Source organism: Berghia stephanieae, chromosome 6 (assembly GCF_034508935.2).
Source record: "Berghia stephanieae isolate SIO BIC M18660-M18661 chromosome 6, UCSD_Bste_1.3, whole genome shotgun sequence".
NCBI classification, from domain to species: Eukaryota; Metazoa; Mollusca; class Gastropoda; order Nudibranchia; family Aeolidiidae; genus Berghia; species Berghia stephanieae.
The window spans coordinates 59,345,078-59,362,577 of NC_088365.1; the positions used below are offsets into that span (position 1 = coordinate 59,345,078).

General features: G+C 37.8%; 1 protein-coding gene across 3 annotated transcripts in view; it reads right to left on the reverse strand.

The window, feature by feature from the left end:
* Positions 1-17,500, reverse strand: part of LOC144975342 (uncharacterized) — an 87,527-nt gene that overhangs the window by 22,872 nt on the left and 47,155 nt on the right. For all 3 annotated transcript variants that reach the window (XM_078919331.1, XM_078919329.1, XM_078919332.1), the window contains exon 2: positions 8,719-10,092. In XM_078919331.1, coding sequence (XP_078775457.1) covers positions 8,719-10,033 — 1,315 coding nt within the window. In that variant the 5' untranslated portion in view covers positions 10,034-10,092. The remainder of the gene's footprint in view (positions 1-8,718; positions 10,093-17,500) is intronic.

Below are 17,500 nucleotides of genomic sequence, written 5' to 3' on the forward strand. Positions count from 1 at the left end.
GCATGTGTAATCGCAATGTCTGTCTCGCTTTTTTTCCTTTTTTCTTCTTTCTTGTTTCGTTTATTCTTTCCTCAAGGTGGGTTTTGTTTTCGTTCCAATGATATGAAAACGGCAAGTTGTGCGTAAGGAGCGATGAACGGAGGGATAGAAGGAGGGAGGGAGGGAGACAGGGAGGGGGGAGGGAGGAGGCGAATGAGAGAGGTGAGAGCAGAAGAATAAAAGAAAGATTAATATTGAAAGAGAGGGAGAGACAGGCTGGGGAGAGAGAGGGAGAGAGAGATGCTGAAAGAGAGATAAAGGGAGAGAGAGAGAGAGAGATAGAGAGAAAGAGAGAGAGAGAGAGAGAGAGAGATTGATAAGTAGGTAGGAAAGTAGATAGATAGATAGATAGATAGATAGACTGACAGATATATTTTTAGTACAGAGCAGAAAGCCAAGTAAATGTAAACCGATCTTCTCTTAGTTCAGTTTTGCAAATTTCACGAAGCTTGCAATATTTTGACGACGGTCGTATAGTATAAGCGCCGAAGAAGGAAGATCGTCCTCAACAGGACAACAGAGCTCGCTTAGTGCCTGCAACACTCCTGGATCACTGCGTAGCCAACGTTAACATAGGCTATAGATAGAATGCGCTTGGCCAAGGAGTTCACAACTTTGCCATCCGGAAGTATAACGGACCAACACACAAAACTGTGTGTATCCATGAACTTTTATAGTCTGGTTAATACAGTTTAGTGAGAACAACTCACAAACGCGGATGGCAAAAACAATAACAAAGGCCTGAGTGACGTCATCTTCGAACTATCTATAGCCTGTTCACTAGAACCCTCTAGGACTGGCAGTTTGACGTCATTTTTTAGGTTTGTGTAGCAGCGTCTAGTGAGTTGTCGTTAGTAGAGCTCAAGGAAACAAGTTACTTCATTGGTTGAACTATTGAATACAACTCACAATTTGTTTCCTTTTGTGACAAAAGATTGGGATTTTGACGTTATTTTTTGGTCAGTGTCAGGCTATAACTTTACTATGGCTACGATCATTGGCACTCCAGCCTCATGTCGCTTTTGAGGTTAGGCTAATAATAAATGGTGTTTTGGGACTCTCCGATGACATTTTGGGGATATCTCAATGATATTATTACAGATTCTTCATTTCTGCACACTTTCACAAACGTTATATAATAGAATTTTCACTTTAAACTTTATAATTTTGTTTTTCGTATCACTTTAAAAGTTGAAATGACTTTTAGAAAACATTTAAGCCCTATTTCTCAAAACTACTTTTCTAGAGATTGTCGATTTCAAATGTCCATAAATCAGACAATTTTGAGCTTTTTCATGAAATAAATGAATTTTTAAAATGTGAAAAACATATAAAATAATTTTAGTTTGTCAGATTTTTTACATCATAAAATGCGACGTGTGGACATTTCCCAAAACGTCTCACAGAATATACTGCCATTTTTATGGGCGAAATGCGAGACCGGAATGAATCTGACATGACCTTAGATAATCTGGCAAAAGCCCATCGGACCCTGACAAAACGCCCCTTCTTTAATATTGACAATAAACTCATACTTCGTAGACCGATAGAATACGATGTCTCCTATCTAGCTATTCAAAAAAGTTTGAAACCCGAGACTTCTTCGAGATTTGATTGAAAAATGTCGGTTTAGGATAATATTGAAATTTAACTAGTTTTGGGGAGTATATTAATTTAAAAGAAATTGAGATTTATAAAAAGCGCAATATCCACCAAATGTGCTCAATGCGCTTTACAAGGAGTCAGGCACTCATTTTACACCTGAGTACGGTGAGAGAATGTGAGTAGAGAGCCTTTTCCAAGGACTCAACTATGCGCCGAGCGCGAGGCTCGAACCCAGGACCTTCCGATCCGAAAGCGAGTGTCATACCACTAGACCACATAGCCACAGACTACTACTATGCACATAGCCGCATACGCAATTTTGTCTCGTAAAGTTCAGTGGTCATAAAAATTGAGAAAAGAACAGAGCCGTCGTGTCGGGACATACGTAAGAATGGTGGCGATGACGTAAGCCGACGTGTGGGATATTTCAGAACAGATTACGAGGCACAGGTGGTAGTTGAGTGCTGCCTACGCTGAATGCCACGAACATGGGATAATTTGGGGTGTGTGTGTGTGTGTGTGTGTGTGTGTGTGTGTGTGTGTATGTGTGTGTATATGTGTATATATATATAATTTGTATTGAATTGTGAGGCACGCAGGTCGTGCGTAGGTAGATGATAGAAGGTGATAATGAGGTTCTGTTTATATGTGTGTGTGTGTGTGTGTGTGTGGGTGGGTGGGTGTGTTAGAGAGAGAGAAAGATAGAGAGAGAGAAAGATAGATAGAGAGAGAGAGAGAGAGAGAAGGGGGGGGGGGTGGGGGGGGGGGACGAATCTATTTTTACAATGTACGATAACGAGGAGTAGTGGGGCGAATTGACAATTTGGGCGTGAGTAATCCTAGCAAAGAGCAATGTTGTATTTTTACAGTTTGGTCAGAAAAGTTTACTTCATAAATAGTATCTATCGATTAAATTACCTCCGCCAGCCAAACATTTCAACTTTCTTACACTTAGTTATTTTTTCCCCCTAGAAATCTCAGGTTTAAGATTTTTTGACAAGTTTGGGGTCAACAGAATCGATCCATTGATGAAGTCAAAAGTTTTATGGTCAAAAAATAAATAAATAAATTATAAAAATGAGTTTTGTCGGAAAAAAGTGGATGTTGACGATGATGAAGATGATGATGATGATAAAGACGATGACGATGATGATGACGATGCTGTTCATGTTGATGACGATGATGATGGTGATGATGATGACGATGATGTTGACGACGATGATGGTGATGACGATGCTGTTGATGTAGATGATGATGGTGATGATGATGATGATGATGATGATGATGATGATGATGATGATGATGATGATGATGATGATGATGATGATGCTAACGGCGAACACAGGGTGCATCGATGTCTTTAATCTTTAACGATGTACGCAAAAAGCATTGACGATTGACGTAAAAAGCAATGACGTACACGATCAGGACTTAGGCTTACAGTCTACGTGCATCACAATAAAGGACGCACAATACGACACATCAAAATAAAGAAAACGTTTTAAGAATTTAAGTGCCAAAATTGGCCTCTTTGTAACGCGTTCTGGGAACGTTTAGTGGATATGGCGGTATAAAGAAGCTCAATTATTTTTATTTTCTTAATTATTTTAAAAATACAATTTGCATTATTATTTCCCTCCTTTTTCCCCCCCCCCCCCCCCCCCACATCTCCCCCTCTATATTTAAAACCTTAGTATCTTAATATCTTTTATGTCCACCTAAATTCTTCAGTAATCCGAAAAAAAAAAAAACGCGTATTGAAAAAATTGGCCAGAACGCTCGTCCTTCTCATATCGATCGACACGATAAGGGTCATATTAATCGATGCATATAAATGGAAGGACGATTTTCTGGCCAAAATCTTAAAGACGAGTATTATTTTTTTAGAGTACGACATCAAAATAAGAGATAGGGCATCCTGTAAAAATATTTTGAATACATGAAGGTGATAATGATAATGAAAATGCTTATAATGATGATGATGATGATGATGATGATGATGATGATGATGATGATGCTGCTGATAATGAAAACGATGATTATAATGATGATGATGATGATGATGATGATGATGACGATGCGGATGATGAAGATGATGATGATGGTGATGATGATAATAATGATGATGATGGTGACGAGGATAATGATGATGATTTGATAACACCAATATTATCTAACATTTCTTCTATCTGAGAATAAAACGTAAATCCTGTCTGACACCCACATGCTCACATTATAGTACAGGTAAAAGGTTGGTTGTTTTTCTTCTTCTTTTTCTTCATCTACTTCTTCCCTTAAAAAAAAAAAAATTGTTATTTATTGGGAAGAAGAAGAAGAAGAAAAAATAGAGCATGGAAAAAGATCAGAGAGACATTAAGATATGAAACCACATGTATGTATACATCACATGCATATTATATAAAGGTGAAAGGTATAGAATCGGTGGTGGTGTTTCTTGGAGGGGAGTAGTAGGGAGCTAAGGGGTGTGTGGGGGGGGGGGTATACAAAATAAAAACGATGGATGAATCACGTTTAGCAACAATCAGAAACATGGAATACCCAGAACAGACTGACATTGCATTGCCGTAGTCTGGCAAAATACTTTTTCTTTATATTCAATTTTGGCTTGGAGAAAAAAACCCACACCCAAAACACACTTTTTTTTTTTTTACAAATTTGACCAGAAAACTCGTCCTTCAAATAATTATATTGATCGATTAAAATGACCATAAATTTTTACTTTAAAACTGCCGTACTCTGAACGCCCCCCCCCCCCCCCCCCAAGAAAACAACAAAAACCAAAAACAAAAACAAACAACACCAAACAAACAAACAAAACAAAACACTTTTTTTTTTCAACTGACCACAAAACTCGTCCGTCAAGTAAATATCGATCGGTTAAAATGACCTTCACATTGTCAAAAATTCTAAAACCTAGGACTTCAAGTTGCAGATTTATATAATTAACATCGGTCAATAAACGACTCAGTGCAAAATTAACATGGTATAAACTTTGGGAGAGCACCGTAATTGTTTCCTTAGAAGCCTCGGGTTTAAGATGTTTTAACACGTTAACGCTCATTTTTAATCAAACGATTAATCGGGTAAAAGTTTTTTTTTGGCCAAAATGAAGAAAATGTGTTTGGTCAGAAGACGACGAAATGATAAAACAAAAGCGCAATGTGGCAGACTGAATCTGGTCATTTTGAGCAAAGTTCCAAGACATATAAACATGATCAAATATTATCTAACTGTACCCAACTGCGTTAACAGCAGGTTTTTTTCCTGTCGGAAACGTATTGTAATATCGCCTAACAGGCATCATATTATCTCGTCCATCATATTAAGAGTTGCTGTTATTTCGCGACCCATTGCAAAGCGCTCTGGGCATATTTAGTGGATATTGCGGTATATAAATGTTCACGTTTTGTTAAGATCTTTCTGTTTAACAGTGATTGGTTCCATGAGCTTTACACCCCCATCGCCCCAGTATCGCCATTGTGCAATGTGTAGGCAATGCAGGTGACCACGTGACATGAGTGCAATAATTAGGGTAGTCCAAACAAGCCTGAAGTCCACTTCCAACAAATTCAAAAATCCAGAGACTTATTTTGAAATATTACCTATTGCCTAAATAGTATTTTTATTGGGTGATCTAGACGCCGGAAAGAAATCAAAATCCATTTTTTAAAAATGCAAAACGGAATTCCGATTGAAGCCGGAAATTTTGCGCTATGCCACATGTCAAGAGCGACATGACACCAGTAAAGTCATACGATTACGCTGAAGCGAGGTATTCGTGGCTAGGCTTTACATTTTAGGAAATATATAATAAAATTATCACTGGAAAAAAAAAATTAAAACCCGAATATAGACAATACAAAACAGAAAAAATTTTGGCCAGAACACTCGTCCTTCTAATATCGATCGATTAAAATGACCCTCGTCTTGACAAAATTTCTCAGACCTGGGAATTCGTAAAGTCCCAAGTTTGAGTCTTTTTCCAAGATAAGATTCAACTGAAATCGATTGATATAAACACCCGTCCTTTAAATATGTGACGATTAAAATGACCCTCGTCTTGGCAATCACTCTCAAACCTGGGACTTCATCGTTTTTTTGTTGTTGTTGACAAGATAAGGGTCATATTAATTAGAAGAAAAGTCAGACGACTCATCCGTTTTAGGAAAACTGAGAATGGGCTCAGCCGCGGTGGAAAGTCTCAGTCTACTGCCAGTACTGAATTAGTGGTAATCTTTCTTTTCATGAAGTAAATAATATAATTATTAAAATTATATTTTAAAATAGAAACGAAATTAAACAAAACAAAGACAAACAACAAAAACAACAACAAAAATACATCCATTGTTAGTGAAAACTGAAGAAGGGCACAGTCGCGATGGAAAACTCTCAAAGTCTAAACAAACAAAAAAAAACACACAAAAAAAAAAAAAGAAAAAAAAAAAAAAAATTAAAAAAAAAAACCCCAAACATTTTTGGAATTCAGATGTAAGACGAGCATGACACTTTGATAATGCCCGTTCCTCCCTCACCATTCATGGGACTTAAACATGTAATACGGTCTATAGCACATGACCCATAACTCCCTATGAATCCCCCCCCCCCCCCCCCCTCCCTTTCCACCATTGCCAGACTCTGAACATGAAGGTATTTGTATAAAGTATGAAATCAAACTCGTCAGTTAAAGTAACTTAATATATCAGAATGCCATTTTGTTTTTCAAGAAATGGACACCAATATAAACACACCTTTCAAAAAAAGATTTTAAAAAGCACCAAATCTACCATACCAACATCCATCATTTTTCTTTACAGTGGGGAGGAAACAATCTGAATTGTAAGACATGGTGATGAATGGGCCAGTCAGTTCTCGGCATTGATATGTCTCAAAAATTTAAAGAATGATTCTCCAAAACAAAATAGAATATTCTACTCTGGATTCAAAACTTCTCCAAAACAATATTATGGTTTGTGAACGAGTTTATCTTTCATTGTGACAACTGACTGCCAGTGCTGGATATCAAGATTTATACACACACACACACACACACACACACACACAAACACACGCACGCACAGAGAGAGTGAAAGAGAGAGAGAGAAAGAAAGAAATAGAGAGAGAGAGAGAGAGAGAGAGAGAGAGAGATGGGGGGGGGGCAGGGTGGAAGGGGAGGGTTAGACCTGTAAATGAGCTCTATAAAAATTGACTGAAACTCTTCGACAAACTGAAGATTCAATTATTTTTTTTTAAAATAAGGGCATCATTGGAGAGGAGAGTGATAAATACAATACATTAAAATAGTGGGTGTTATTTCTTACTGGAAGTATGACTGCCATAATTTGAGGTAGAAGGAATGCTAAATAAGCATGTCATTCATATAGGTAAAGATGACTTCATCAAAGTCATATTCCTGCCTCTGGAATTTTTTTTGACATAGTCAGAAAAATAATCACCATTATCATCTTTAACTTCTAGCCATGACCAATTGAATTTATTCCTCACACTCACATCTTAACTTTATCGATGCTCGACAAGTCTGAATTGCGATCCACGAACAGCTCAGCCATTGTGAGAACATTAGAATAATGTAGCAATGAGCAAACTTGATTTTCAATCAGTAAATGACAGAGAAAAAAAAAACTTAAATAAATATGACTTCTGGCCAATACACTGAATTATAAAGTAGAAGTGAATTATCAAGAAGAAACTTCGGCAGGCGTAGCGGAAAAATTGAAAGAATCGAAATGAAGATAAATCGCCACAAAACAGCAAGCTCGCTTGGGCTTGAGCAAAACAATGGCAGAAAACGTCCTGATTTGCACGGGAATTAATTAGGCTACTTACATTTTTTCCTTATAATCAGGTACTCAATCAGTGAAGAAACGGTCAACCAGTTTGTTTACAATGTGAGGCAATCGAAATGTGCTTGTCGCAATCTATCCTAATCTAACTTTCGATTTAAAGGTGTCTCCATCATCTACTAGAGATGTTACTTCCGGCATTCGCATTTTATTTTATTTTTTATACTTCTAAAACCCAGCTTGTAATTGTGGTCAATTTTGGCTTAGACGAAACAGTGAAATTTATCGCTCGGCGGCTCAGTTAAAATTGGCTACCGTTGGGATCACGACAGGTTGGAAAGTGAAAAAATAATTTAACGAAGGCTGTGTGAAATTACACTGGGATGTGTTCAGTCACGCCAATTCTAAAAAGCGCCGCTTAGCCTTGGCAATAAATCCATCGTTAATATTAACGGCTCCCATGAGCTATGCGTAGCGTTATGGAACACTCCTAATTACTTTACGGTCATTCGACTACGATTTGTGAATTCTTTCTTTCTTCACTTCTTTCTTTCTTTCCTTTTTTTTTAAATATTTGAATTTGACAAATTGACTGATTTCAGTTAATTGACTGATAATTTACAGGTCTACATGGTTGGAGACCAGACAGCCAGACGATCCTAATGACAAACTATTCTACTACGTCAACAACACATAAGGTTTTATAATTTGGTCAGGAATCTATTAATTCTTAGGCATATCGATGGATTAATATCAACAACACCTTCCCCAACATGTGAAAACTGTGTTATGTCCTTTAAAAAAGTAGTTTTCCCGGGGGGTTCTTTGGTTTTTGTTTTTATTTATTTTTATTTTTTTTTATAATAGCCAGAAAACTTACTTCAAACAGCAATCAAATTTGAATGACGTGACTCCCAACTAGTAACAAAAATCATAAACTTAAACCCAAACACCAATTCAAAGAAAATCCATAAAGAAACAAATTGCTTTGCTCCTGAAAGAACGTAATTATTCATAGAGAAAAAAAGACGATGGTTCAAGGGAATGAGTAAGGAGATCAGCCAACTGCCCGCATATATAGAAAAACAAAATCAATAACAAACAAAACAAAAAAAGAAAAGAAAAAAAAAGAAACCAAAACAACAACAAAAAAAAGCAAAAAACAAAAAAAAAACAACAAAAAAAAACAACAACAACAACAAAAAACACCCAAAAACGAAGATGATGTAACGTCGAGTTTCGAACTGCCTACCTTTGACATTGTTATTTCCATCCAAAATGGGATTGTAGTGTCCATGAGGATAAATTTGCTGAAGGCGGTGGAGATGCCACGAATCCGGACATTGCTTTGAACTACTTAAAAAGGCATTTGCGTGAGGGTCAGGATTTGATATCTGAACAGCAGAGGTCAGCATTTGAGAAGGGCCTTTACAGTTGTACATATCATTGACAGAGAGCGCTAATTGCCAAGCCGGCAACAGGGGAGGTATGAGGCGATCACTTATACCTGGAGCATCCTTCGACAGTTCTGGTCGAGAACTGGCTGAAGCAAATGGAAGCGACAGTCTCCTTTCTGAAAATCTCTGAGACGACGTAGGTGAAGATAGACTGCAATGTGGACTTGGCGTGCTGCTTTTGTGTGGGTTAGAATGTGATGATGATGATGATGATGATGATGGAGGTAACGATAAAGATGGCGATGATGGTGACAACGATGACGCCGTGGACGTTTCCGACAGACGTAAAGGAGAAATAGACAATGACGAACCATCTTTATATCCGACACTATCCGAAGTCCGCAAAGATTGTGGTTGAGATAATATCTTTGCATCTTTGGAAAAAGTTTCTATTTCAGATTGTGATAGAGCTGACATGTGGTCAATTGTTATAGGCTGTGGCATCTGGCGTATCTGCCCATTTGAATTCGCACTGACCAACCTAGAATATTCTGCAGCTAATCGATTGAGTTGAGTATAATTCCGGCCAACCATTCTCTGATACAAAGAGCTTATTTGGGTCGGCAAGGACGATAAATCGGAATGATAAGACATCTGCTTTAAACGGGAGTCAAACTGAGGTGGGGAAAATCCACTGTTGCCGATTCCAGATGCAGCAAACGGTTGAAAATGATCAACAAGGTTCGGCTCATAAGTCCCAACATCAAGGACGGATGCCATGTTTAGAAACGAATGCCTGCTCCTACCGGATTGGTTATGCATGAGGTCTTCGGTGACGATTGGAGCGTGCAAAGGAGGGACTCTCTGGGCATCGCTGCTGAAGGGATGCGGCGCTGGTGGAACAGCGCTTGCCAGAGGGTGACTGATACTTCTCCCAAAGTAAGGGTGTTGCTGATGTTGGTGCATGGTGTGGTGGTGATGGTGCTGGTGATAATGCAGGCTATGCTTGTTCAACATAGCTGCCTGATCTGCTCGATAAATAGACAGCGAATCTCTGCCCTTTGGTAAGGGTGTCGACAAGGGCATTGCGGTAAATGCCGATAATTTTGGATCGTGCATCTGATTGATGAGGTCAGTTGTTTCCTTCGGCGTCAGAACGAGGGCAGGCATAATAGATATTCACATAATATTTTAACAGTCCAATGAAAATTAGTGTTATTGTACCTTATCTAAATATGATTTTTAAAAATTTTCAATAATTTATGTGCTTATAGCAACCACACACAACAAATAAATAAACAAACAAAAACACATTTTATAGATAGTTCGCATTTATGAGTAATTCTCACTAAACTGTATTATCCAGACTATAAACGATCATGATTACACACAGTTTTGTGTGTTGGTCCGTTATACTTATACTTCCGGATGGCAATGTTGTGAACTTCTTAGCCAAGCGCATACTATCTATATTGTATTTATTTATTCACGAGTTCGTGTTATGTGTTACGTACTGTAAAACCTATCAAGTGAATGCTAAAGCAGTTATTGACGACAGAAATAACAAGATATAATAAAATGCAGGTAATGAGATCTTTTTTTAAAATAGTTGTGTTCATTGTAGCAAGGAGAATTCTTGACACAGTGCTTGGCGTTCCAAAGTTATGAATAAGATAACGCTTGAACGGAATACGATCACAATAAGAGGACAACAGTTACAGCGATTCTGTGGTGTAAGTTGTGAGATGGTGAAGATGATAGTAGTAGTAGTAATATTGATAATGGTAGAGATGATGGCGACGATGATAATGGTGATGATGATGATGATGATGATGATGATGATGATGATGATAATGATGATGATGATGATAATGGAGGCGATTGCGATAATAACGAAGACGGCTTCTCCCACACTAATAACGATGACAATATTTTAATACACACACACAATAATAGCATTTAAAAAAACAATTTTGGCATTCTGGTCATCATTTATACTTTTTAACAATAGGATTATTGGGCACTTGCCTTCATAATAAAACATACCAAGTTTTAACTATCAAAACTTATTGGGCATCCATTTGAATAACAGGCAGCATCAACAACGATAAACGATGCTAATAAATACACACAATAAGCACACGCACACAGTAACACACTACAAAACGCCAAACGGAGCCTTTGGTATTCTGACTCGTCAAGATAAAATTAAATATCATTATCATTAAAACGATTTGGAAATGGGTATCACCCATAGAATTAAACGAATGAGAATACGTACGAAGCCTAAAAAGTGTCCACCAATGAAAGCATTCAGCGTCATTTTGTTGTTGGCTGAGAATGTAGTAATTACCATTCATTCGGTATCTATGTCAACATAACGACACAAGAAAAACAACAAACAATATCAAAATCCACAATAAAATGTTTCAGAACTGTTGCGTATATTTATGGCACAACGAAGCTGTCAAAAAATGAAGTTAGAGAATGTGTGTAATCATGTATTATAATAACCTGTAATGTGTTTTCCAACCACCACATCATCTACTACTACAATCACCACCACAATATCATCACTAACACTACTACTACAACCACCAGCCCCACATCATTATCACTACCACTACTACTACACCACCACCAGCACATCATCATCACTACCACTACTACAATCACCACAACCACATCGTCATCACTACCACTACTACTGCAACCACCACCACCATATCATCATCATTACCACTACTACCACAACCACCACCACCACTACTACTACAACCACCACCACATCACTACCTCAACTACTACAACCACCACCACAATAGCATCACTACCACTACTACTACAACCACCACAACCACATCGTCATCACGACCACTACTACTACAACCACCACCATATCATTACCATTACCACTACTACTACAACCACCACTACCACCGTATCATTACCATTACCACTACTACTACAACCACCACAACCACATCGTCATCACTACCACTACTACTGCAACCACCACTACCACCATATCATCACCATTACAACTACTACTACAACCACCACAACCACATCATCATCACTACCACTACTACTACAACCACCACCACATCATCATCACTATCACTACTACTACAACTACAACCACCACCACATTATCATCACTACCACTACTACTACTGCAACCACCACCACCATATCATCATCATTGAAATATTATTTTTTTTTTAATTGAGCTTTATATAGTGCAATATCTACTAAATGTGCTCAAAGCGCTTTACAAGGGGTCCCTGGTCAACATTTAACATGTAGGACGGGACATGACGCCTGTTTGGCGATATTACAATTTTTCGGACAAAGACAACTCTGTTAACGGCCAGGTACTCATTTTACACCTGAGTACGGTGAGAGAATGTGAGTAAAGAGCCTTTTCCAAGGACTAAACTATGCGCCGAGCGCGAGGCTCGAACCCAGGACCTTCCGATCCGGAAGCGAGTGTCATACTACTAGACCACATAGCCGCATCATTACCACTACTACTACAAACACCACCACCACATCATCATCACGACCACTACTACTACAACCACTACCACCACCACCATATCATTACCATTACCACTACTACTACAACCACCACCACATCATCATCACTACCACTACTACTACAACTACAATCATCACCACCACCACATCATCATCACTATTACTACTACAACTACAACCACCACCAACACCACATCACCTCACTAACACTCAGTACTACAATCACTACCATTAGGTTTTGGAGCTTTACTTCATTTGAAATAAGGAAACTTCGGAATTGTATTTGGCATTGTGTTTATATATCATAATGTAATTCTAATCAGTTATCTATTTAGAACTAGATACTATACAATATGTATGCCAAATACCACCCCAATTCCCCTTTCTTTTGTGCGGGAATTCCTCTTTCGGCATTGAAATTGAGTGTGAGAGAGTCATCACTACACACATAAACAACAGAAACAATTTAAAAACAAGACTATGACACGCAACCACTCACACACGAGGCTATACTATTTATCCTTTTCTCTATATAGAATAGGACAAGACAAACAATAGCTTGACTCTCGCTACACTTCGCATTGATGTGTGTCGTCTCACGAGTTCAACTCTCGGTCGACCTGTCAATATTCCTTTTTGCCTCGGACGTAATCATTAATAGAATGTTGTGTGGTTTTGACCGTGAAGAAAACCTTAAGAAGTCACATTTATATCATTTTAGAAAGATCGTTTTGAATAATTTTGAGTTAAACGAGCGAGCAGCAACTTGTTTTCATGAACGGCCGATCAGCGCTTGTTTACTATAGTAACGCGATTCCCAGCCAACATCAAAATGGCGGATATTTTTCTCATCGAGGCCGCTGGTTGGTTAGCCAATAAGAGCACCTTTTTAATTCAGAAAAGTGAGTGGAGCAGGCACTTATGTTGGTAACAACAAGATATGAAGTGAGTAGAAAAGTGCCAGAAGACAATAGAGAATAAAAATAATATTTTAACAACATAAGTGCCTGCTCCACTCACTTTTCTGAATTAAAAATTCACCCTATACACCGGAGCATACTCAATGTCTCAATCGTTTCTATGTTATGTGTTTGTGATGAGAATATTGGCTATTAAGCTTAACTGCTGGTCAAAATTACTTCGCGATGGTGATGAACGAATCGGCGATCTCAAGAAGTGGGTGAGAGAGGGATCTAGAAATGACTTTGGGTTTGAAACGAATATTTTTGTGTTCGTGGATAGCTCACACGGTAGAGCCACGCTCTCACCTGCCAGGCGGAGTTGTCGTACCAATAAGGTCGCAGGTTCAAACCCCACCACCGCCGCGAAAAATTTTTTTATTCTCTATTGTCTTCTGGCACTTTTCTACTCCCAATAAGAGCACCGTACGGTTTCCATTGGGTAAATTCCTTGGTATCACCTCACCGCGCCAACAGACGAACTCAACTCCACTGTAAACTAAACTAACCACCGATGAATGTAAAAGTCTTCATAATCTTCGTTGTGTTTCCAGTGCAAAAAAAAAAAAAAAAAAAGATATTTAAAAATCCAAAAATCGAACGAACTGGATGACTCCGAGACACACCGAATCACCTAATACAATATTATAAAGCAGTATAAGGGTAATGAAAGGAAACTGTAGGTAGTGAGTGTGAACCCGTGAGTAAAACCGTGGTTTGTGTACATTGGTAGGAATGCATGCATACGTTGACGCACGTTCATTTGTTGGTACATATATTTTGAACATAATTATGTTGGTAGGGAAGGGGGGGGGGGGGGGGGGGGGGGAGGGGGAAAGAAAGAAAGATGAGAATTTTAGTCTCTCTCTCTCTCTCTCTCTCTCTCTCTCTCTCTCTCTCTCTCTTTCTCTCTCTCTCTCTCTCTGTATGTATGTATGTATGTATGTATGTATGTATGTATGTATGTATGTATGTATGTATGTATGTATGTATGTATGTATGTATGTATATGTATGTATGTATGTATGTATGTATGTATGTATGTATGTATGTATGTATGTATGTATGTATGTATGTATGTATGTATGTATGTATGTATGTATGTATGTATGTATGTATGTATGTATGTATGTATGTATGTATGTATGTATGTATGTATGTATGTATGTATGTATGTATGTATGTATGTATGTATGTATGTATGTATGTATGTATGTATGTATGTGTGTATGTATGTGTGCGTATGTTTGTGTATGTATGTATGTATGTATGTATGTATGTATGTATGTATGTATGTATGTATGTATGTATGTATGTATGTATGTATGTATGTATGTATGTATGTATGTATGTATGTATGTATGAATCTATCTATGTATGTATCTATGTATGTATCTATGTGTTATGTAAGTAAGTGTGTATGTAGAGAAATACAAACAAACAAAAAACAAACAACACACAAAAAAAAAAAAAAATTGATGGTTGTTAAACAGTACTGTGTAACCTTAACTATTGCAGTTCTTTGGTCGAATTTCAAATAGTCCAAAAAAAACCAAAAAAAACGCATGTTCAGAGGACCCTAACACATTGGACTATAATCCAGACCAACTCAAATATCCTTTAAAAAGTTAGACTTTACTGCATTAAGATGGCCAAAAAAAAAAAAAACCCCAAAAAAATCAAGTTTCTGCAATAAGTGAATATGACATAAAAATGGTAAAAATACAAATTTGCAAAAATTCATTGAAAAAAAAATCATATAAAGCCACATATATATATTTCAGTATAAAACAGCAGATGTATGTTCAGAATGAGTACTATTTAAATACAATAAAAAGTAATTAAGTACGGAGTGTGTAAAAAAAAAAACAAAAAAAAACATCCTAATTATTTAATTTGGCTATCAAAACACAAACGAAAGACGTGCCAAGTTAAATATATTATATTTAAAATATATTTCCAACAACACGATCCAATCAAATTTGAATATTTCATAAAGAACAAAGGAATAACGCGTTTAAACGAGGTCGAGATTTTTCTTCTTTTTTTTTTCTAACCCCTTTGTACACCCAGCAGTGATTGCGTAGCTGGGACTGTTAGATCCGGCGGAAAGTACTTTGCGATAGACGAGCACCCTATCCAAACGGTAGCACAATCAATGTCTACTATCTGTTTCACGTTACAGAAACCGGGATAAGCTCGAGATCCAGGGATCCAGTGACTCTGATGGACTACTTTTTTTCCCCATTACATTTCAACATAACATTGTTAGTTATTTGGTCTTTAATTCTGCATGCAAAAAGAGGCTCGATGAACACATTGTATAGATAGTATGCGCTTGGCTAAGAAGCTCATAACATTGCCATCCGGAAGTGTAACGTAGCAACACACAAAACTGTGTGTATCCATGAACGTTTATAGTCGGGTTAATACAGTTCAGTGAGCATTACTCATAAACGCGGATGGCAAAAAACAATAACAAAGACCTGAGTGACGTCATCTTCGAACTATATATACATCTATGGCGACGGTTCTGACACAAATGAGCATAGATACATATTCTAACGTTTTAACGTATTTTTGGGGGTTGTTTTTGTTTGTTATTTTGCTGGGGTTTTTTTGGTTGTTTTTTTTTTTTTTTTTTTTTTTTTTTTTTGTTTTTTTTCTTTGTTTTTTAAATTTTGGTTGTCTCGTTTTAACGTATTTTTGGTATTTGTTTTTGTTTGTTATTTTGCTGGTTTTTGAATATTTTTTTATTTTTTTTTTTATTTTTATTTTTTAATTTTGGTTGTCTCTTTTTTCTTTTTTTTTTTAATTTGGCATTGGGAGATGCGTACCTGCCTCATAGAATACTACTAATAATGTTGCACTCAATCACCTAATTCTCTCTTCCTCCCTCCTTACTCCATGCACCTACCCCGAAGCCACGACCAGCCAGCACTAACTACACCGCCAATTCTCTGCATAATGCACTAACATTCTCAAAGCACAGATCATCATCATCATCATCATCATTATTATTTTTATTATTATTATCATTATCATCATCTTCCTCCACCTCATCATCGTCATCATCATCATCATCCTCATCAACATCATCATCATTATTATCACCATCCTCATCATCATCATCATTATTATCACCATCATGATCAACACATCATCACCATCATCAGCAGCAACATCATCATCATTATTATCACCATCATCATCCTCCTCCTCCTCATCACCATCATCATCATCATCATCATCACCACTCCCACCACTTAACAAATTACTATTGTACAGGAGCCAAATTTATCAACCAGTTGTTTACCGTACTCTTGAGAGACGCGTATTAAAAAAGTTGGACAGAAAACTCGTACAAATATCGATTCATTTAAATGATCCTCACCTTGGCAAAAACTCTCAAAGCTGGGACCGCGTGTTCTTCCTTCAGTCCAAGTTTGTTTTTTTTGTTTGTTTGTTTGTTTTTTTTTGTTTGTTTGTTTGTTTTGTTTTTTTTTTCCCAGAGGAGGTCTATTTGTATGGATCGACATTTGTTTGATAAAATATTGTTGTTGTAGATAAAACCAATGCCCCCCCCCCCACCCTTTTTTGTTTACTTTGCGGGGGGGGGGGGGGGGGGGGGGGGGAAGATGTCCATGTGTAAAAAGGAGTATAATTAACCAGTAGATTTTTGACCAATCAAAACTTAAAATTTGTGACACACGCTCACACGGGGGGGGGGGGGGGGGGGGGGGGGGGGGGGGGGGGAGGGGAGGGGAGGGGGGGGGAGGGGGAGGGGGGTGTTCACATTGTAAAAAAAAATTTTTAATGAGCTTTTATATAGTGCAATATCCACTAAATGTGCTCAAAGCGTTTTACAAGGGGTCCCTGTCCAACAGCAACACGTAACATGTAGAACGAGACATGACGCCTGTTAGGCGATATTACAATTATTTTTTTCTGACAGAGACAACGCTGTCAATGACCAGGTACTCATTTTACACCCGAGTACGGTGAGAGAATGTGAGTAAAGAGCCTTTTCCAAGGACTCAACTGTGCGCCGAGCGAGATGCTCGAACCCAGGACCTTCCAAACCGAAAGCGAGTGTCATACCACTAGACCACATAGCCGCCTTGTACAGTAGGAT